The 23656-nt window shown below is 44.5% G+C and overlaps 1 protein-coding gene across 1 annotated transcript in view; it reads right to left on the bottom strand.

The window, feature by feature from the left end:
• The window catches only part of ADAM12 (ADAM metallopeptidase domain 12), a 367967-nt gene that overhangs the window by 129568 nt on the left and 214743 nt on the right, over positions 1-23656 (bottom strand). Inside the window, exon 4 of the mRNA XM_032175291.2 lies at positions 6791-6869. Within this exon, the coding sequence (XP_032031182.1) occupies positions 6791-6869 (79 nt within the window). The remainder of the gene's footprint in view (positions 1-6790; positions 6870-23656) is intronic.

Raw genomic sequence — 23656 nt, 5'->3', positions numbered from 1 at the left:
CTTAAGGGGCTCCTGCTGGAAGGACCAGCTGTTCTGGGCTGTGGGTTTTACTTAGTGAACAACATTTTTCACTCCCTGTCTTTACCGTAACAAGGCTGACTGCTTGGAATGGCATTCAGAGGAATGGGGGAAGGGAACTGCTGGGTTAAAAGAAAAGTCACCATTTTTCTAATTATAAAAGCAACATGTGCTTGATGCTTCTGGAGATTTGGGGGTGCCAATTAATCTATCTTTCAGTTGCTTCCCCCAGTGCAGATGATCCACACAGTCAGATGAAGATCAAAATACAGCATCAGCTTAATGACTGCCAAAAAAGAGGCTTCTGGTATATTCTGGAGAGGATACTAGTTTAGGCCTAGACAGTAGAGAGGCTTCCTGCAATTTCCAACCTCCATCCTCCCCATGCCCCGACCTCTTTCCCCTTCTTCCCAGCCAAAGCCTCAGGACCCATCGTGGGGAAGGTGGAGATGAGGAACACTGCTGCCTAGAGGACTCCATGGAGGGAGGGAGGGGAAAGTCTCACCCACTACTGACCTCAAGGGCTGCCCAACACAGGGGCTGCAGCCACTCCCCAATTAGCAGGGACCATGGATTTTCAGGACCTGTCTCCTCCCACCTTCTTCCCTGTAAAGAGACAGTTCCATGGGGAGGATTGGGGGAAGAGGAGGGGAATGGAGCAGACATTCACCCTTTCACACAGTTACCACATGGAAAAGGAGGAGAGGAAAAGTGTGAGCTCCTGCTCCTGTGCACACGTGAATCAGAGAACCCAGAAAAGCACAGAGTCCTGCACCACATAGAGACAACCACTATCAAAGTCCTAGAGCCCTTCCACCCGGGCTGTTTACTAAGATGCCTGGATATGTAGACTTTAGCTTTTGCAATCCAAGTCCCAAACAGACCTGGCAGTTGTTGAACCTGTTTCTCTAGTCCTCTATTTCTTCGTCTTCTCACTTATTGCATTTTTCCTCCCAAGTGAGAAAAAAGGGGAAAAAGTACTGTGACAGTGAATATTGAGTGTCAACTTGATTGGATTGAAGGATGCAAAGTATTATTCCTGGGTGTGTCTGTGAGGGTGTTGCCAAAGGAGATTAACATTTGAGTCAGCGGACTGGGAGAGGCCTACCCATCCTCAATCTGGGTGGGCACCATCTAATCAGCTGCCAGCACGGCTAGAATAAAGCAGGCAGAGGAATGTGGAAAGACTAGACTGGCTGAGTCTTCTGGCCTTTACCTTTCTCCCGTGCTGAACGTTTCCTGCCCTTGAACATCGGACTTCAAGTTCTTCAGCTTTTGGACTCTTGGACCTACACCAATGGTTTGCCAGGGGCTCTCAGGCCTTCAGCCACAGACTGAAGGTTGCACCGTTGGCTTCCCTACTTTTGAGGTTTTGGGACTTGGACTGGCTTCCTTGCTCCTCAACTTGCAGATGGCCTATTGTGAGGCCTTACCTTGTGATCCTTTGAGTCTGTACTCCTTAATAAACTCCCCTTCATATATACATCTATCCTATTAGTTCTGTCTCTCAAGAGAACCCTGACTAATACTAATACAGATGCCTAAGAAAAAGAAAACTAGTAAGGGAGATTGTAACAGAATGCACAAAACTATTCAAATAACTTTGAAAGCGTATTTTACACATTCTAGAGATGTCTGTATTAGACAAGCACTGTTCACCATCATAGATTGTGGACATTTGGAAGACTGGAGCCTATTGTTGTGGTATTTCTATGATCTCTCCTTTCAGTTTCTTTCCGAAATAACTATTTACACTGTGGAGATAGCCTTAGTGCTGAGTCTGAAAACATATTTTAAATGAGATCTTAGGGGGGTAAAGGAGGACATAAACGTCAAATGTGAACTCATGGCCCCGCCCATCACTTATTTATGAGGTTGATCCACAGATCTTTACTTTAGGACACCATCTTTCTCTGTCCTCTAGGTTCTTATATATCCATCTGCCTACAGAACACCTGTACTTGGCTGTCCTATGACGAACTCAACACAGACAAACCAAGACTCATCTCTTCTGCCTTCCAACCAACAACTGCTCCTTAATGGTACCAGTGAGAAACAAATTGCCCATCCAATGGCCTAAGCGGAAGGGAAAGTCCCACTGATGACACCTCCCCCATCTTCTATCCCCTGATCCTGTCTCCTTCGACTTCCCAAGCACTCTTGACTCTGGCCAATTGCTGACCATTCCAAGGCCCACTTCTGTAGGCAAAATTTTCACTAACTACAGTGGGCCCATAAGAAATCTTCCTGTCTTCTGTCTACCAATATTCCTACCAATCTTTCTTCCATTCTGTCAACAGAGACCCTTTCTAAATCACAGAACTGAACAGGCCATTCTGCTGCATGAGAACTTCCTATGGCTCCCAATTTTCAATAGGTAAAGTTGAAACTCTTTAGTATGGAAAAGTTTCATCCCCATCTTGCTCTTCTTCTTTGCCCACTTTTAAAGACCCAGATTAATGTTACTTCCTTAGTGAAATGGCCTCCAAAGAATTAAAATCAGCCACAATTAAAATACCACAATGGTATTTTGTACACATCTCCTATTATAGTAATTACATTAAAACATGTTTTTTAAATGTCTTTAAAATGCTCTGTGCCTCTCCAGTAGAATTTATATGCTGAGGAATATATTTTAGTCAGCCTATCTCCCCATTGCCTAACAGTGTCTGCAAACAGGAGGTGCTGAATAAATGTTTGCTGAGTGAATAGATGAAGAAATGAATTTTACATGGCATCACTTACGACAATGCAATGCTAGATGGATAATTTTATTAAAAATCTAGTATATGCAAGATGCTATGTGAGGCTCTATAGGGGTAGGAAAGGGAGAGATAGCATTCCCCACTCACATCGCTATAAGAAACAGTATAGGTTATCATAGAAGAAATACTATCAGTTATAATACTTTTAATCTGAAGATATTAATGGATTGAATTACCTTAGTAGATACACTAATGTCAAACTATCCTTGCATTCCTCAGTTAAGTATAATTTGGTCAGAAGTATTTTTAAAATATGTACTGGATAGGGTTTGTAAAGTTTACTTAGGATTTTTGCAACTACGTCCATAACTGAAACTAGCCTGTAGGATTCATTTTGTGCATGCTCTTTTTCTTGTTTTAGAAGCTCCTTCCACACCCTCCTTTAAAAAAAATTATTCTTTTTTTCTCAGGAACTATTTGTTTCTTATATGTTAGTTAAAACTCACCAGCTAAATCATTTGAGTCTGATCTTATTTTTGTGAGTAAATATTAAAAATACTATTAAAAATTTCTTTATATAGTTATATTTAAATTTTCCTCTTTCACCTTGAACCAGTGTTAATAATTTTACATTTCTAAGAAAATGATTAGTATTGTTCACAACATTCTTGTGATTTAAAAAATCTCTGAATAAAAATATTTATATCCCTCTTTGCACTCTTAATATTATTTACTTGGGAATTCTTTCTTTCTTAATTTTATAAATGTTTTGTCCATTTTATGAATATTTTCAAAGCACCAGCTTTTGGTTTAATTCATCTTCTCTCTCTTTTTTTTTTTTTTTTGGTCTTCCTTTTCATTAATTTCTGCTCATTTAAAAAATCTTCATTTCTGAGAGAGGTATATTTAAATCTCCCACTCTGTGAATGTGTCCAGACATTTTCAGTGACTTGCTTTATGAATTAAGCTTATCAATTTTACATCTAGAGACTTTTCTTTTGAGGAAAAATTGTAAAATGCTGTCAGTATTGAAAACTTTTTTGGTAACCTTCTAGGAACCAAACAAGTTTTAGCCCATAATGTCTAATCTTTAATGGTTTTTTGTTTTGTTTTGGATTTTAAGAACTCCTTTAATTAGGAGCTGGGCTAAAGCTTAGTTCTAGATGAATCTATAATTAGATTTAAAAGTTATATCTGGATTCTGTCATTTATTGCTTTATATATTTTGAGACAATTTTGCTAGCATATACAGTTTCAAAATTCTTTTACTACCTTTCTAAGTTGCTCCTTTTATCATTACAGAATTACCCCCTTTATCCCTATTAATGTCATTTTTGCCTTAAGGTCTAGCTTCTCTGATGTTACCACTATAACAACTATAGCAGCTTTTTTTTTTTTTTTGGATTAAGATTTGTCTACAATATCTTTTCCCATTCCTTTTCTTTGTTCTCACAACCATTTTATATTTTGGGTGTGAATCTTGTAAAAATGATGTAGCTGGATTTTATTTTAAATTCTAAGCAGATTATCTGTTTTCATTTTCACAAAGAGATTCTGTCTATTTACATATAATGAGATTAATATGTTGACTCATTTTTATCTTACTATTTTATGTTTTTCTATTCTTTAAATAGTTATACTTAAAAATTGCAGGACACACTCTTATTAAAATCTAAAGTTAATCAGCATGTCTATTATTCTCTAGTACAATACAAATTCTTAAACCATTTTAAATCTATTAGCTCATCTGGTTTTAAACCACCCAAATTTGGTCACTGTTGTAACAGCCATTTTAAGAAGCTTATTTAAATTTATTCACATGCATTATTTTGCTTAGTAGTGCCTCTGACTTCCTGTCCTTGCTGCTGGTGATCAGTTTCCTTCCTACTGGGCTATTCTTTGTTAGTTACCCTTTGGCAGATACCTTCGTTGGAATCTGAGGGTAGCAAATTCTCTCATCTTTGTATGAAAATGTCTATTTCATTTTTATTCTTATAAAATAATTAATGAATATAGGATTGAGACTGACAATAATTTTTCCTTAGCTCTCAAGTTTTAATTGCATAGTTACTAATGAAAAGTTTGTTGTTGGTTTAGTTGTCATTATTTTGTACAAATCTCTCTTTTGCCTCAAGTGGTTTTAAGAGTTCATCTTTGGTGTTCTGCATTTTCATCATAAGCTGTCCTGGAGTATATTTAGTTTAGTTATTCCAAGTTATTCCAAGTTATCCACCTCCTTGGTGGATTTTCCTCAAGACTCATGTCTTTCCTCAATTCAGGGACAGACTCGTCACACTCTGATTAAACACGGCTTGTTTCCTGTGTGTGTTTTTAAATTTTATGTATTTTCATTGTGGAATTTCTATTAGACCCATTCTGTTCTCTTTAATTTTTTTCTCTGATTTTTCCATTATCTCTTATGTTCTTGGAGGTCCTAATTCTTGTTTCTCTTGTCTGCTGATGCTTGTGTACAATGGCTTTTTGCATTGTGTGGCTTGCAATTTGGATTTGGGGCCCATCTTTAATATTTTTATTACTTTTTCTTCCATGAGGGCATCTCATGTTATCTGGGTTATAGAAATATTCCTACAGAACTATTTTGGGTTGGCTTATGCCTGGGCCCATGGGAGTTTCACTGATGTGGGACCAGTTTTGAGGTCAACATCTTGACTGGGAATTCCATTCCTACGCTGGTATTAAAAATGTGGACACAGGCCCAGACTATTCCCAACATCCACACATGAGACTAACTGGGGTTTCAATGTCTTCATTTTTTATGAAATCTTTTTTCAATCCAAGACACCTGGCAAACAATTCTTCCTCCCAGCCCCCATCCCTGGATTGGAAGAATTCTTTTTGTCTCTTTTTCACAGAAGAAAGCAGCTCTCCTGGGGATCTGGCTTTTGTGGGATTCTCAGTTGCAGGCAGTTACTTCTCTTTTCCCAAACCCAAGCACCAGGCCCTCTTTCTGGGTCTTGAACAGCCCTTTGGGTCTTTGAATAGCCCTTTGGTGAGCCCCAACTCACCAGCCAGTGTTCAGGAATAACATCTCCTCTTTGTTTCTGCCTCTTGGGGATTTTGCTGACTCTCTCTTGAGCTTGCCCAGGCATTAGCAAAAATTCTTAAACGTTTATATTTTATCCAGGATGTCCATGTGTTTTCTTTGGGCTGGGAGAGCTACAGCAGCTCATTCCACCAAGTTCCTGGAAGGCTGCAGGTATCAGCTTGTAAGTGCCAAGTGTCAAACAAGTGATAAAGAAAAGTGTTGGCGTCATGCAGAGAAGGGAGGAATCACTGTAGACAATAATGGCTACTTGACAAGCTTCAAAGATAAGGGAGAAGCATAAAGCCTGCCTCTAGCTCATCCTTTTTAAAATAAATACCCACAGCTCTTTAAAACAAGTAACCTTCCTCCTTCCCAGAGGGCAGTGACTCTGTCCTATTCTCTCTGAATCCCCATATTCACATGTGGGACAAATCACGGAGAGTACACAGTAAACATTTGTTAAAGCAACAAATGAAGTGAGCATTTTGTCCAGGACACAGCTAAAAGCTCAAATACCAGAAACACTGCCTGAGAGGGGATAAATGTCATGTTAAAAGTAACACCCACGATATAGAATCGTATCCACATTGCGAATACATTCAGAATAGGTTAAGCAGAACCCGTTTTCTTTTAAAGTTCTTTAAGGCACCTCAGAGTTTAATGTAGCCAAGTTCAGTCCAGGCATGGCTGCCTTCCAAGCCATCTCTAACTGGCTAGGTTTTCTAAAAAGGATTTGCCGAAATGAGCATCCATAGTCCTTGGAAGGTGGTTTCAAGGCTCAGCTCTGCCATAAAGCCATTCCCTCAAGGGCTGTCCGTGCACATAACTGGCCAAGCCTGGTGTTTTGGAGTTACAATGGAATGCCTACCACTAAGGGACACACCAGTGCTTCTTGGGGGGAGTGAGGGGGGGGTGGGCTAAGAATCTGGGCATGTGATTTTGCTCCGAATAAAATGACTACAAAGTTTAAGCACAGATCCAATGGTGTAAGATTATGGTGATCCCAACGGGCTAGAATTACCGTGTAATTTCCAGCGAGGGAGACATCAGTACCGTCTTGCAGATAGTGGGTTTCTGTGAAACTTCTGGCAATGAGACCTCTGTGGAAAAATAAAAACACCATAAAAAGATGAGTGCAGAATTGCATTGATACATTGTCGTAAATGTCTAGGCTAGAGGGTAGCAAGATTGTGACCTCTTTTTTTTTTTTTTAACAGATAATCCAAGGAGGCTCCCATTAAGGCCTTTCTGGTTTATGTTCTCCAGGGAGAATTCAGAGGAGACTCAGACAACAGAGTCAGATATGCGTCCTCGGAACAGTAGCCCACACACTCAATGTGGAACCCTCCCCCTCTCCCTTCCTCCCACCTCATTCCTTCATGCGCACACTGGGTGCACACACTTGGAAACACACACGTGTGCACACACATATACTCTTCAATGAATAGTATAGGCAGATTTCTAATTTGGGAAAATCTCCCGCCTGGAAGTCACAGTCTCAGCCAACTGGAATCGGTGGTTGAACCACCCGCTGGGAAAGTCATTCTGATTCGCAGCAGTGCCTCTGCTGGCTCCCCCGCAGGTGAGAGAACCGGCTGACAATATTGAAATGTCACAGAAGAGAATAGAACAGTAGTGAAATGTTAAAAGCAGCGATGTATGTATGAGGTGAGGAAAAATGATTTTGCACACCCTGAAATATTGAATTTCTAAGATAAATTGAAAGGGGGAGGAAACCCCCTGTTTATTCTAACTATTAATAAAACTGTATGCAGTCTACCAGAACTTCATTAAAGACTGCAAAGCATGGGTTACTTAGGTTTTAAATTATTTTCCAATGTCTTACATAACATGCACTATTTTATCCTGTTCAACACAACCACAGGAAGTATTTCCTGTGTAACTACCGCTGCCAGGTGCTAGCTGCTGGGATACAAAGACAAGTAGGAACAGCCCCCATCTTGATGACACCACGAGCTGGTAGGGTGATGGGTGACACAGAATCCAGTGTGAAGGGAGCGATCAAAGAGTAGAAACAGAGGCCTTCTGAGGCAGGAGAGTAGGGTCTGGAGGCAGGGAACATAAGGTCGATTCATGCTGACTTTCTAGAACTAAGTCAAATGGAAACACTTCAGCTATGACAGGAAATATCCTCTCCATTTACATAGGGCGTACAGCGATTAAATGACTTTGTAACTTTACCTCATCCCCTTCATTTACATAGGGCATACACCAAGTAACCAATGGAAACCTCCAGAGGGTATTTAAATCCCAGAAAATGCTGTAACGGGGATCTTGAGCACCTATGCTTGGGCCCCCTCACACCCTGTGGAGCGTAATTTCATTTTCAATAAATCTCTGCTTCTGTTGCTTCATTCTTTCCTTGTTTTGTTTGTGCATTTTGTCCAATTCTTTGTTCAAAACACCAAGAACCTGGACCTCCTCCAGCAGTAACACTTCTGGGTGCATGGATGCCCTTCGGGTGGAGCCTCCCACAAGGGAAAGGCTTTGCAGAGGGAGCCGACAACTACTGGGCCCAAACGATGGAGCAGGAGTCGGCCGGGCCCAGGAGGGGGTGGAAGGAGAGGGGAAATCCAGGCAGATAATGTCAAGGTCAGGGCCTGAAAGACCTGGAGTCTGGGGAGCTGGGCTGGTGGAAGACACAGAAAGGCTCTAAACACAACCTGGGTTTTCTGTATCTAGACAACAGGGAGTCAAGAGTTGCTTTAAATACTGAACTTTGCGGATGGTGAAGGTGCTGCCTGCCCTCTCCTGTCTTCAGAGGAAGACACTCTCCACTCTTCACACCGTTTGGTTCTGTTGGGGAGGGGAGGGGCTCCTCCACTCCTGATCTGGAGATGAACACGTGACCCAAGCTAAGCCCATCACAAATCTTCCCTACAGCATGCTGAGCTGGGATGTCCGGGGATGAGGTCTTTATTCTTTGTTCTCAAGGCTCTGAGAATGTGGCCACCACCTCCATCCTGGTCCCTTACTTCAGGAGAAAGCTGGTCAGAGAGAACAAAGCTGTCACCCTCAGGCAGGGACAAAAGGCAGGGAGAGGGAGATGGACCTGCTGCCCCTGGGGCCTGCTCCCCCTCTCCTCCTCCTCATTAGTCCTTCTCTTCTGCCTATGCTGGCTGGAGCTGGGTTTTGCAACCAGAGTCCTGATCAGTATGGCAGGGAAGGAAAAGAAGCGGGAATATGCAAATGTCAGAGATGAGAAGAACTTTCCTTACACAGTCAGAGTTCCTTAGACCCCCTCCCAGCCAAGTTCAGAACTGAGAATCAGCTCCTTGTTTTACATGGATTGCAATATGTTGAGGATATGCCTGGCTTAAATCAGCTAGACCCTGATGGCAGGTCTCCGCTGCAGTCTACTTTACAGCGAGTGTTTGAGAGAGTGTGCGGGAAACATAAAACACAGACGGGCCCACGCACTCACTGGCAAAGTCACGTGGGCCTCCCAAGTGCTGCCCCTCATTCTCCTCAGCAGTGCACACATCGTGCTAGAGAAAGTTGCCCTCCTTGGCAGCGCTGGGCTCTCAAACCCCTGTCTTCTAAGCTCACCTCCTCTGAGCTGCCAGAGGGGCTGCCTGGGCAGGCTCATTCACGGGGCACCCCAGCCCTGTCACGTGGTCAGGAGCAAAGGAGAGGAAGAGGGGAGGAAGAACAGGCAAGGCAGTGGGAAGGTGACAGTGCCCTGAAGAGAGGAGTATGAAGAAGGGGTAGTCCTTGGTCACAGGCAGAGAGCTCCAGGAGGGTGGAGGGGTCTGGTGACCTTGACAATGGAGCTGCAGCAGGTGAGCCCAGGTCAAGGCGACAGGCGAGGTGAACGAATGTTCCACAGCACAGTTCCCAAGGGAAGCAGAGAGGCAGGATGTGAAAACCAGAGATTGGGACTTGAGGGGAATAACTGGAGGGATGGGGCTGAGAGGGGACATGGGCGAAGCTGCAGAGGAACAGGCAGAAGGATGCAGAGCACAGAGGGATACACACAACATAGGACAATGTGCAGAGCACGAGGTAATGCACACAGCACGGGAGGATGCACAGAGCACAGGGAGAGGATGCACAGAGCACGGGGAGAGGATGCACAGAACACCGGAAGAGGAGGCACAGAGCACAGTGGGAGGCGCAGAGCATGGAGGGGAGGATGCACAGAGCACAGGGGGAGGCACAGAGCACAGTGGGAGGCACAGAGCACGGAGGGGAGGATGCACAGAGCACGGGTAGGAGGCACAGAGCACAGGGGGAGGCACAGAGCATGGAGGGGAGGATGCACAGAGCACGTCGGATGCACAGAGCATGGGAGGATGCACAGAGCATGAGGAGAGGATGCACAAAGCACGGGAGAGGATGCACAGAGCATGGGGAGAGGATGCACAGAGCCCGGGGAGAGGATGCACAGAGCCCGGGGAGAGGGTGCACAGAGCATGAGGAGAGGGTGCACAAAGCACGGGGGGAGGATGCACAGAGCACAGGGGGAGGCACACAGCACAGGGGGAGGCACAGAGCATGGAGGGGAGGATGCACAGAGCATGGGGAGGATGCACAGAGCACGAAGAGAGGATGCACAGATCATGGGGAGAGGGTGCACAGAGCACAGGGCAGGGATGCACAGAGCATGGGGCAGGGATGCACAGAGCATGGGGCAGGGATGCACAGAACCTGGGGCGGGGATGCAGAGAGCAGAGGTGGGGGGTGGATGCACAGAGCATGGCGGGGAGGATGCAGAGAGCACGGGACAGGGATGCACAGAGCACGGAGGGGAGGATGCGCAGAGCATGGGGGTGGGAATACACAGAGCACCGCGGGGGAGGATGAGCAGAGCATGGAGGGGGGATGCACAGAGCACGGGGGGGAGGATGCACAGAGCATGGAGGGGGGATGCACAGAGCATGGAGCATGCAGCTAAGGATGCACACAGCCTATTCTCTACTGAGCCAGAACCCATAGTGGCCTCAATAGTCTTAAAAAAGAGCACACTGCCAGGCACGGTGGCTCACGCCTGTAATCCCAGTACTTTGGGAGGCCGAGACGGGCGCATCACGAGGTCAGGAGATCGAGACCATCCTGGCTAACACTGTGAAACCCTGTCTCTACTAAAAATACAAAAAATTAGCCGGGCGTGGTGGCGGGCGCCTGTAGTCCCAACTACTCAGGGGGCTGAGGCAGGAGAATGGCGTGAACCTGGGAGGCAGAGCTTGCAGTGAGCCGAGATCTCGCCACTGCGCTCCAGCCTGGGCGACAGAGCGGCAGGAGAATGGCGTGAACCTGGGAGGCAGAGCTTGCAGTGAGCCGAGATCTCGCCACTGCGCTCCAGCCTGGGCGACAGAGCCAGACTCCATCAAAAAAAAAAAAAAAAAAAAAAAAAAAAGAGCATACTTGACCAGCTTCAACATTACAGAGAAAGGAAAGGAAGAATTTAATGTAGATTAAGTTATATTATTACTTATATTATTTACTATGTATTTGTACTTCTATCACATATTTTATTAATATTTTAGCAATTCAGGTCTTAACAATGTTGAAATCTTACTTGAATGAACAAGGTATATAAATACCTAATATTAAGGGGAGTGATGGGTGCAGACATTTGTAGAACAAATGTACATCATTCGAAGGCTTCTGACCAGGCTTAACTGAAAGCTGGTTTGGACAGATGGCCAAGGAGAAAAGTCATTTAACGTATGACGGAGATGAAAAATCCATCAGGAAAGCTGGGGATTAGAGAAAACGAGCTTTTGATAGACAACTGTCAGCAAACTGGAGGACAGAGTAATTTTAGGGTTAGAAAGCAGTAAAATTAATTAGAAGGTTTTGAAATGTGACTCAGAACAGCAATACAAAGTCCTAAAACTACCCACTGCTCCTCATCGTCATCCAAGTGTCATCGGAGCTAAGCAGAAATACAACCACAGTCATGCTTGGAGCTCTGGAGAGTTCTTAAGCACTGTGTTCTGTTTCCTCTTATCTAAAGAGAGTGGAACAGGGGCTTGTGCTTACAGCCCTGACCATGCCCCACTGCTGCCGAGGCACTAAATGATATGTTCCTTTTCGAGTTTTTCTTATACAGTCTGGAAAAGAAATCTTGATTTACAGATAAGATGCAGTCATACCACTTGTGCATATTGTATCTTCTCAAGATATTTTGAAGGCAAGAGAGGGGAGGGGGAAGGGAAAGAGAGGAACAGGAGGAGAGCCAGCAAAAATTCATGCTCAGCGTACGACGGAGTCTTGCAAAATGCAGGCAGTGAATGTTAACGTGCGCTCACCACAAAAATGGTAACTGGGAGGTAATACATTTGTTTATCAGCTAGATTCGACTATCTCCTTCAAAACAACATGGTGTGCCCAACAAAAACATGCAATGATCTGTCCATTATAAATAGCTAAATACCTAAATAAATGCCAACTCCCCCCACCTCCAAAAAAAAGCCCCAAACTGATGATGGGCTTCCCAGTGCTATGAGCTGGGAAGAACAGGCAGCTTCCTTGGTTTCCTCTGAGGGGTTTGAATGAGAGATGGAGGGAAGCAATGTGATCTGATATCTGAACTCCTTCCCAGCTCTCCCTTCCAGGAATCTGTGCTTCTGCAGCCAAGACTCCAGGTGTCACGCGCTCCACACCCTTGGGAATGAACCCACCATGCAGGGCTTTGTGTGCCCCTGCTCCCTGCTCTGACTTTCTCAGGTCCTGCTTGGAGATCACGCTGCCGTCCCTGCTAAAACCCTTTAGTGTCTTCCTGTTGGCCCTGGGATGAAATCCCAATGCCTCCCCATGGCCTCCGAGGTGCTTGCAACCTCATGCTGCCCACCCTCCCACCACACTGTGCTCATTTTTTCCTCTAGCTCATGCTACTCTAGCCAACAGTGGCCTCTGGTTGGTTCTAGAACATTCCAGACTCTCTCCCTCTGAGGGCCATTGCACCTGCTGTGCCCTGTGTCTGGAACATTCTTTACATGGCTTTTCATGTAGCCAGCTCCTTTTCATCCTTTTGCTCTTGGTTTCAGTGTTGTCTCCCCAGAGGGTCCTTTCCTGATCTCTTATCTAAAGCAGCCCCATCACCACTCTTAGCCCCCATTGCAGTCCTCCTTTGGTTTTCTGCCTGGTATTCCTATTTTGTTTATGCGTCTCCTTACTTATTTATCTCTACCTTCAAGAATGTGAGCCACAGGAGGGCTCCTTGGTCATCGCTGTGTCCCTCACTTCCAGCCCTGCAGAGAGCCTGCACCTCCTCCTGGCTGTAAGCATTAATAGCTGCTAAACACTCACCCTGGGCCAGGCACTGTGCTGAGCCCCTGATATCTCATTTAATCCATATATTATCTGGCCCATGGATACTATTTTTTTTTTTGAGACGGAGTCTCGCTCTGTCGCCCAGGCTGGAGTGCAGTGGCGCAATCTCGGCTCACTGCAAGCTCCGCCTCCCAGGTTCACGCCATTCTCCTGCCTCAGCCTCTCCGAGTAGCTGGGACTACAGGCGCCCGCCACCACGCCCGGCTAATTTTTTGTATTTTTAGTAGAGACGGGGTTTCACCGTGGTCTCGATCTCCTGACCTCGTGATCCGCCCGCCTCGGCCTCCCAAAGGGATACTATTTTTTAAATCCCTATTTAAAAGAGGAAACCAAGACACAGCAGGGTCAAATGACCTGCCCAAGGTCATGCCAACCATGACTGTGTCCGGGTGGTTTTGCTTTAGAATTTGTGCTCTTAACCACTGTGTGGCGCTACCAGACCTTACAGGATGGTCAGGCAATATTGACGGAGTGTTTGCTGCAGGTGCTGTGCTAAGTGCTGAATACATATGTGTTGAGCAGATGAATACATGAATGAATAAGTGAATCTGAGGAGCACGCGGCAGGCAATGCCCCTTTGGCTTCGGGCTTTCTGTTCCTTCCTGGGTGATACACGTCCCACATCTTTCTCCAGCACCATGACTTGCCAGGGAGCATGGATGAAACTGAGAAGGCGCTGGATGGAGGTTTTCTAAGATGTGTGCCTAATTTAGAAGGGGCCGGGAGTCAAAGCCCCCTGGAGAGAACTAAGGGGGGTGGATTGACAATGGCAGTATTGGAAATGTGACAGCAATGGCCTTGGAGCCTGCAGATTTCCCCAAAGAGAAAATCCAATTAGATGGACTCTCTTATGTCAGCAAATGAAAACAGAAGGTGAATGCATAATTTCATGAGAACATTCTTTTTCTCTGCTTATTAGATTAGCTGATCTAACAAGCCACTCTGTTTCTTTCAATACCAGGAAGTAAAATGCATTTTAACCGTGCCAGGAGTTGATTTTGCTATTTGCCATTTGTTGTGGGATGACACGTGACACCTAAATATTCTCTCATTTAGACTATATCTAGCATGCTGCACAATGGGAATAAGGTGCTCCAGGAGGCCCCACTGGTGAAGGACACAGACCCACAGTGGTCAGGGCTCCATGACAGGGACATGCCCAAAGCACCACTGGAGCCCCAGGAAAGGCTTCCAACCCAGAAGTCAGCCTGGGGAGGGTGTGTCCAAGGGAGCCGGGAAAGATGGGGAAGAACGAGCTGGGCTGGTGGGGGAAAGGTGAGGAGAGGAATGGGAAATGGGGAGGAGAGCATTCCATGAGAGGGGACTGCATTCTCCAAGGCATGGGGGCGCAGAAGCAGCACGCTAGTGGGCAACGCGCAGAGGGGAGGCGAAATGACGTGGATGCCACATGGTCAGGGTGCAGGGCCTGAGGCAGGGAAACCCGCTGCTGCTGAGACAGGCAGGCTGGGGACAGAACCTACATGCGGCCCAACACTGCTGACTTTATCCTGTGCCATGCGGAGCCGCCGAACACGGAAGGGACCTGAACAGACATGAGCTTCAGAGCCACAGGCGGTTCTGACAGCCACATGGATGAGACTTGGAGGGGAAAGAGAAAAAAACAGGCTGCAGGAAGGTTAGCAAGGAGGCTGGTGTGAGCGTCCACACAGAGCACCAGGCCAGGAGACAACGGGATGGGAAATTCAGGCGGCCCCAGAATCAGGAACTGCATGACAGACTGAGGACTCTTGCGTGATGTCAGCAGAGATGGGTGACTCATAAAGGAGAGAAGAGACATGAGTTCAGTCTTAGCCATGGATGTAGTTTAGATACTTGTCCCTACTCAAATCTCACATTGAATTGTAATCCCCAAAGCTGGAGGTCAGGTCTGGTAGGAGGTGTTTGGATTGTGGCGGTGGATCCTTGATGGCTTGGTGCTGTCTTCATGAGAATGAGTTTTTGCAAGATCTGGTCATTTAAAAGCATGTGGCACCTCCTCCTCCCACCCCTTCCTCTCACTTTCTCCCGCTTTCATCATACGAGGTACATGCTTCCACTGCACCTTCCAAAGCTGAGCAGATGCCGATGCTATGCTTCCTGTAAAGCCTGCAGAACTGTGAGCCAATGAAACCTTTTTGCTTTATAAATTACCAAGTCTCAGGTATTTCCTCATAGCAATGCAAGAATGTCCTAATCCAGCCATGCTCAGTACTGAGAGCTGTTCTCTTTCTTGGACACGTCATGGGAGCAGGTGACTCCTATGGTTTGGAGACACATGGTGTCCACCCTCATTTAGAGAGGACAAGTAGACTCCCATCCTTTTTCGCCGAGTACTGTATTTTCTGATTTCAAAATCTTTGGATATACTGGCTGAAAATGATTATTTAGAATTTGCATGAAAATATTACTATGTAGGTAAAGTTCTTCCTGATAAAATTTCTTGCATTTCTGAAATGATTTGAGTACTGACTCAAAACATGAATGACCTCCAAATTGCTTTCAGATCAATATTGAAATTATCCGACTTTAACTTTACCCTTACATAATTTAGTTACACAGTTTGAATGAGATGGATTTCATTAAGATGACATATGTTACACTCCAAAGCATGGGAGAGCTGAAAGAAACCCCATGGCCCCAGGAGTGAATCAGCCTTTCTCTTGTGTTCTGCCAGGATTCTGTAACAAGACTTTCCCTATTCGGCCTTATTTCTTGTTTACTTGTCTTCCTCCCACACTGGGTTGAGCTAAAAAGCAGAAACAACACCTCTAAACCCAACACAATGCCTAGCATAGAAGAAGTGCTTCGTAAATAAACGAATGAGAAACTGAATCGTTATCACAGAAAAGCAACCCAATCTGGACAGAATGTGTCGGAACTAATTGGATCAATTAAAATTAAAAGAAATATGCTTCAAATTGCTTACACTGATCATACAGGGGGTATGGGGTGGGGACAATCTCATTCATTCCTTCATTATTTCAAGAATTCTGAATGTTCTCCGGTCATCCAGATCAATGCTGACAACATGTTATCAATTTCAAAACTGCTTAAATGAGGGAAACGGGGAAAGAAAAGTAAGAGAGTGGCATCAATTACTTAGAATATGAAAAAACTCATTGATGACATGTCAACTTTTTCCTATTATTTCTTTGAAGACCATACATATTGTTTGAGGGTTTTATTATTCTGTACAGCATATTCATGCCATGCCAAAGTGTCACAGGACAGTTCTTGTTTGTCAATTAACACCAGCAGGCAGTATAGATACTCTTTGCAATTAAATCATGCCAGGCAATGTAGGCTTCAGTGATTTCTTCCTGGTAGATCCATTTGGTATTCGAACAAAGTATCCAACCGAGTTTTTTGCTGAAGATTTAGTTTATCATGTCATCATTCCACAAATTACAAAAATCATTCATATATAAATTTGGGTAATGGATTTCTTTTATTAGAATGTGGAAATACAGCTGCAAATACTTTCATATGTGGGACTAAGGGCCAGGAGCTTTAACAAAACATAGCATCCAATAAAGATCATAATTAAAAATCATGATCAGGATTTTCCAAGTTACTAAAATGATATCCTTTAATGAAAACTGTCTATTCCTCAATCACAGCTAAATAAATATAGAGAAAACATTCAGAGGGCAAACGGTACACGCCCAGACCGGACCCTGCATCCTCTGAAAACACTCACTCTGGTTTTCAGCAGAAACTCTAGACGAGCTGCAATCATGAAGATCTTCGTGCTGCTATCATTGGCTTTTCTGGACTATTTTATGAAAAGATTAGACAGTTGAAAGATTCTCTGTAAAACCAGTGTACTGAGGTATAAAATAAGAGGAGAAAAATGAAAAAGAAGAATCGAAGACATCTGGTATTTCTCACATCTCAACTTTGCTCAAACTTCTTTCAGAACTTTGTCTTTGCAAATATTTATGCTTCTTTTTTATGGCAAAAGTTATCACAGCCTGGTAAATAACTCGTGGTCTGGGTTCTCGTCTTGGAGAATGAAAGCAAAGCATCGCCGCCACCACCCTCAAGGCCTTGCCCTCATCATCTCGCCACCTTCCTCCTGCCCCTGTTCATTGTTTGCTCACAGGGTGCCAGGCCTTGGGGCATTCACTTTATTATTTTTTTTTTGAGACTGAATCTCTCTCTGTCACCCAGGCTGGAGTGCAGTGGTGCGATCCTGGCTCACTGTGACGTCTGTCTCCCAAGCTCAAGCAATTCTCCTGCCTCAGCCTCCTGAGTAGCTGGGATTACAGGCACACATCATACGCCTGGCTAATTTTCTGTAGTTTTAGTACAGATGGGGTTTCGCCATGTTGGCCAGGCTGGTCTTGAACTCCTGACACCTATCTCAGCCTCCTAAAGTGCTGGGATTACAGGCGTGAGCCGCCGTGCCCAGCCGGGGGCATTCACTTTTGATATGCACTTCTTTACTTTATCTTGAAAGAGACTCTGCAGGGTAAGGACTGTAATTGCCTGCTTGATAAGGAAGAGGAAGCACTCAGAGAGGTTAAGTGACTTGTCCAAAGCCACACAGCTGAGCCCTGGAGACTAAAACTGACTCTATTTAGCTCCAAAGACCACCTGTTCCTAACCGCTGGTCGACACTGCCTTCCCAGGAAGCAGCATCAGCATATGGTTCTGACGGTCTGAAAAATAAGCAGCAACAAATCAAATTCCGTGTTTTTCTGAAATAATTTTTCCTCCATGTTGGAAGAGACACTTGAAAATGGTGCTATGCTATTTCTCTTCACACGCAATTCAATTTTGTTACAAAATCCAAATTATTTTTGGATATAATTTCAGTATTTTGGGATCCTAACTATTTAAACTGTACATCTGTAAGAACAATGGAGCACGTACATTCCATTTTTCTTCTGTTATTCTCCATTTACTAAAATATTCAAAATGATCAAAACAACTTTTGTTTTCCCCTGGAATAAAAAAAGCTTCCTTTGCCCAGCTCTTTCTCATTTAGTTTCACAAACTATATTAAATAAAACTGTGGATACAGCATTTTGGAAGCTGTAGGGGACAACAAAGTTTCCTGCAAAATAACTTCTTAATATACTGCTTCCATTATAAGTCACAAATACACAGAATTTTGGGTCAAATCATGTGACACTGAGATATGCTGTTATGATTGTCTTTTGAGACTGTTCGGATGAGCCTATCTGTTCATGAACGAAGAGTTCATAGACACCCCTTTGGACTGCTGCAGACTCAGTGGAGGCCTCTGTAAGAACAGGAGGGCTGGCTTGTCAACTGGCTGAAATGTACGAGCAGGTAGAAACTGATGGGCTTCCACCTTTGCAGCTCTCCAGCTGGCATGAGACTCAGTCTTAAGGCTTTGGGCTGTTTTCACCCCTTTTAAATGACTAGATACAGTTTGCAAGTCTTGGATGAGGACTTACATACCATTTCAGGCAGTTTTTTTTTTTGAGACGGAGTCTCGTTTTATCACCAGGCTGCAGTGCAGTGGCATGAGATCTCGGCTCACTGCAACCTCCGCCTCCTGGTTCAAGTGATTCTCCTGCCCCAGCCTCCTGAGTAGCTGAGACTACAGGCATGTGCCACCACACCCACGTTAATTTTTGTATTTTTAGTAGAGTTGGGGTTTCATCATATCAGCCAGGATAGTCTCCATCTCTTGACCTTGTGATCCATCCGCCTTTGCCTCTCAAAGTGCTGGGATTACAGGCATGAGCCACTGTGCCCGGCCTCAGGTTGTTTTTAATGTGTCATAATTGCCTTCCTAGTATGAGATCTATCAAGTTTCAGTAACACAATTTTAAGAAAAAAAACCATCAGATACAGGGGAAAAGTTGTAAACCTGATAAATGATTACTTCCACTGACAGTAAAGCCCCACGCCCACTTCTCTCAGAATGAATCGCAAGGGTAGATTTAGCAGGTCAGCTTACGTTGCATTCTTCAAATGTTTCTACCAACACAGGTAAAACAGTCATTTCCCTTAAACTTCAAAATTTTCCTTCTTCCTTTAAGAAAACAAGAGTTGGCCGGGCGCGGTGGCTCAGCCTGTAATCCCAGCACTTTGGGAGGCAGAGGCGTGTGGATCACGAGGTCAGGAGATCGAGACCATCCTGGCTAACACAGTGAAACCCTGTCTCTACTAAAAATACAAAAAATTAGCTGGGCGTGGTGGCGGGCGCCTGTAGTCCCAGTTACTCGGGAGGCTGAGGCAGGAGAATGGCATGAACCCGGGAGGCAGAGCTTGCAGTGAGCCGAGATTGCGCCACTGCACACCAGCCTGGGCGACAGAGTGAGACTCTGTCTCAAAAAAAAAAAAAAAAGAAAGAAAGAAAACAAGAGCTGGCTGTAACAGTAGCAACAGATCAGTCACTAAGCAGCATCAGTCACTAACGTTCATTTGAGCTCTTCCTAAGCAAAGGCACTTTACGTGTATTTTAAAATTTAACTTTTACAACAATCTTGGCAGGCAGGTACTTATTTGTATATGAGACACTGGAGGCAAAGAGAGGTTAGGCAACTTTGCCGGGGTCACACAGCTGGCACTGTGTAGGCATTTCGACTTCAGAGCTCTTATTGCTGTGCTTATATGAATTCTATTTCCCCTTAGTCTGACTTTTGCCTTTTCTGCCCATATTCCTTTGAAGGGACAACTATACTTAATGTAGCAATCTCTCTTTGAAAGCAATTATAAAGAATTTGGAGTGAGTTGGGTGAATCTATTTCCCACTTATTGCCACGGGTCAAAACTGAAAGGAACAACGAGGAACTGTATAAATCAGGGTTCTGTTTGCCTCTAGTGTGGAGAATAATCACCTTAGTCATTTTATGTGTATCAGTTGATACTATTCCATGCGTAAAGGTGATGAAATATTCAATAATGCAAGTGAATGATCAAACCCATTTATATTTATTCATTAGTGCCACATACCACCCACAAATAATCTATAGACCAGAAGCAAAGTGAACCTCGAATTCATTTTCTAATTGCCCTTCTTGCCCTGGACTGCAAGTGGTATTTATTAGCCACTGCTCATTAAGCAACCACATGGTCTATGATGTGGGACGACACGTGACAACTGGTGATTCTTTAAATCTTTATGACGCTATGAGTTGGTATATGGCCATTTTATAGATACAGGAATTGAGGCTCAGAAGTGTTAAGAGATGTGTTCAAGGCCACAGACTCTTACAGCAGCGATGGGCTTGGGTTGTCACATGCTAACATATCTTACACTCAGCTCTTGGCCATATGCATGTTGGATAGAAAAGCATACCTTTCTCCCTTCCTGTCCCAGAAAATTCTTGGTTGATTATTTTAAGCAATGCATTTACCTAAGTGATTAACTGAACCTCATGTACAAAAAGATTCAAGTGGAGAGAGGTGCCTTTTCAGCTGGGCCAACTGGTGGGGTCTTCCTTACTCACTTCTGAGGCCCGTTCCTGGCTCTGAAAGGCTTTCAGTCAGTATCTGCAGAATGTCTGGGCTGATACATTGCCCAGTAACAAAATGTGGACGAGAAGACCAATCTACCTTCAAAATACATCTCTAGCAGTAGTATAGCAACAGTGGCTAAGAACAAATCTCATTCTGCCATTTTCTTCTTTTATGACTTTGAACATGAAATCTGACCTCATGCTGGAGTTTCCTCATCTAAAATGAGAATGATAGTGCCTGCCTCACAGGGACACTATATGGGAAGTTAATATATGTTATAGATGATAAACATGCCGAACCCATATTATGTACTCAGTAAATGGAAGCAATTATTGTTATTAATAAGCCCGCTGGCTTCCATTCATCTCACCTACCATTTCTCTGGTCCCAGCCACCATTTCCCCTCACCTAACCTTCCATAATAGATTAGCTAAACTCCTGTTTTCACTCTTGAAACATTTAGGTCTGTTTTTCATACAACAGCCAGTGTGAAGTTTTTAAAACGAAAATGGATCTTGTCACTTCTCCACTTAAAACACTGCACTGCTTCTTACAGAACCCAGAGTAGAATTCTAATTCCTTAGTGCAGGGCCGGGCGCGGTGGCTCATGCCTGTAATCCCAGCACTTTGGGAGGCTGAGGCGGGTGGATCACTTGAGGTCAGGAGTTTGAGACCAGCCTGGCCAACATGGTGAAACCCCATCTCTACTAAAAATACAAAAATTAGCCGGGTGTGGTGGCACGTGCCTGTAATCCCAGCTACTCAGGAAGCTGAGGCAGGAGATTTGCTTGAACCCGAGAGGCAGAGATTGTAGTGAGCCGAGATCGCGCCATGGCACTCCCGCCTGGGCCAGAGAGTGGGACTCCGTCTCGAAAAAAAACCCAAAAAGCAAAAAACAAATTCCTTAATGTGGACCAGGCCCACCCCCTCTACCTGCCCAATTCATCCCACTTAGGCTCTGTGGCCTCGCTTGGTTTCCCAAGTCCACCACCCTTCTTATCTTGGTCTGGAACATTCTTCCCACTTTCTCTGCCTGGCCAACTCTCAGTAACCCTCATCCAAAATGACAGTATCTGCAGCAATCTTCCCTGCCTGCCCCTTCCTAAATGCGGTTCTCCTTGTTCGCTGCTCTTGGAAGGTTCTGCCCTGTTCCTCGAGCACATAGTGCCCTTTCTCATTTATTTGCTCTGTCATTTGAGGTATGTTTCCCCCATTAGGGCAGAGGCTGTCTGGGTCCCTCCCCAGCCCTTACACTAATGTCTGGAACTTAGTAGATGCTCAATAAACACTTGTAGAATGAATGGAATAACTGAGAATGAGAAAAATATGGCAAAAGCACTCATACATAATAGAATCATTATTGACTTGCTGCTATTTTAGGATATGAGGAGTTCTTTCTACTCTAAAAAAAAGTAAAATAAAATAAAACCACCACCACCACCCAAACCCACAAAACCCTGACTAGTAAAAGACACACTGATCCTTAGAAGTTCTACCACCTAAAATATATCTGGTTTTTAGTTCATAAGGTAGAATAGAAAATATACTTCACAAGATACATCTTCAAATGGCATTCCCTTAACTTCCAGAATTAAAAAAATGTTTAGCCGACTTATTTGGAACCATTGAACCAAACGCCTTTGACTCCTTGGACACACAGCTTTACACTTTAACAATAAAATGACCTGGTGTGCATGTCCCCTCCTCACACCAGCTGGTATCTCGGAGTCTTCTGGTGTAGACGGGCATCTTCCGCCTGGCCCAAAGCAGGGGGTCCTGCAAGATTTCAGGCCTGATGACCTCGTAAGTGGTTTCAGAGAAAGCTGGATGCATTTCAGCCCTGTTTCCTTCACCCACCCAGCTCAGTGAAGAACTTGTATTAATTGGTGCTTTGAGGCAGAAGGGGATTTTCTTGGCCGTGGCGGAAGCCAGCCAGCCAGCCAGCTCCCTGGCAGACTTGCAGACTGGCCAGCTGGGCTCTCTTAAAAATTGACCTACATTGAACCAAACTCGCAGAATTTGTGTTAGATCAATTTGCTCCTCTCTGCTTGCTCAAAGAGGGTCATGCTCTGCAAATTTCCATACCATCGCGGCCAGGAGATAGACAACAGGAGGGATCCGGGGCGGGGAAAAGGACCTTCACTTTCCGAAGTGTTCTAAATTGGCCCACGGAGCGGTTCAGGTCCTCTTGCTGAGGCTACCATGAAATGTGCCTGGATTTTGAAACGGATGTGTTTCTCCTTTAAAAAAAAAAGGGGGGGGGCTGTGGGGTCAGGGGGGGCTGGGGGGGGTCCCTGTGTGTGAACCCAGGTGTACAGAGGCATAATCAGTTAAAGCACACCCTCTTTCCTGCGAAGGCCCACTGAGTTTGCCTCCTCCGATCCCCTGGGCTGAGTCAGGACTATCCAAAAAAAAAGCCACGGGTTGTGCCAGCCCCATGCAGACACCACTGCCTGCAACAGAGCTATTAGAAAAGTACCGTGTCTGGGACAAGGAAGGATTGCAAAATATAAAATTGTAAAATAAAACCATTAATCCCATCTGAATTCTACCTGTTGGGTTCTTTATACGAAGTAGTCCTCTGTTTTCTTTGTTTCAAAGAAACTACAACGAGAAGTACTTGTAATACCCATGCTGAATATTTCTGTTTCCCAGTAACAATTCTCCAAGTGCTTAGTTGATTTACTATCTGATCAGCAACTGGGCTTGAAAAAACAAAACAAAACAAAACAATACAAAACTGGAAGAGTTTTGCATTAAGATCTAATGCTGTTGAGAACCCTAGAGAAGAACCAAAGGACAGATGTCAGTGACAGTGGGCCATTCATTGATGGATTTCTCTCCAGGATCAAGGCCACACCAATCAATATTCTTACAGCTGGGCCTTTGAACTATTTGCTTCCTCCATATGGACTCTCCAGGGGTAAATGGACATTTTCCCCAGTGCCTTAATTTCTTATTCAATTCCAGCCTCCTAGGTTACAAAAGAGTTTGGCTAATTCTAACAGCTAATTTTCCATAAGCACTTAAATAGTTTAGTCAGAATGATGGTTGGGAATATTTTATGTTGCTTTCATTATGCTTCGGCTAGGCAGGGTAATTCTTATGAATTACCTTGTTGATTTAGTTAAGTAATGCAATA

Source organism: Hylobates moloch, unplaced genomic scaffold (assembly GCF_009828535.3).
Source record: "Hylobates moloch isolate HMO894 unplaced genomic scaffold, HMol_V3 SCAFFOLD_3, whole genome shotgun sequence".
In the NCBI taxonomy this organism is placed as follows: domain Eukaryota; kingdom Metazoa; phylum Chordata; class Mammalia; order Primates; family Hylobatidae; genus Hylobates; species Hylobates moloch.
This window is presented reverse-complemented; position numbering and strand designations above follow the sequence as displayed.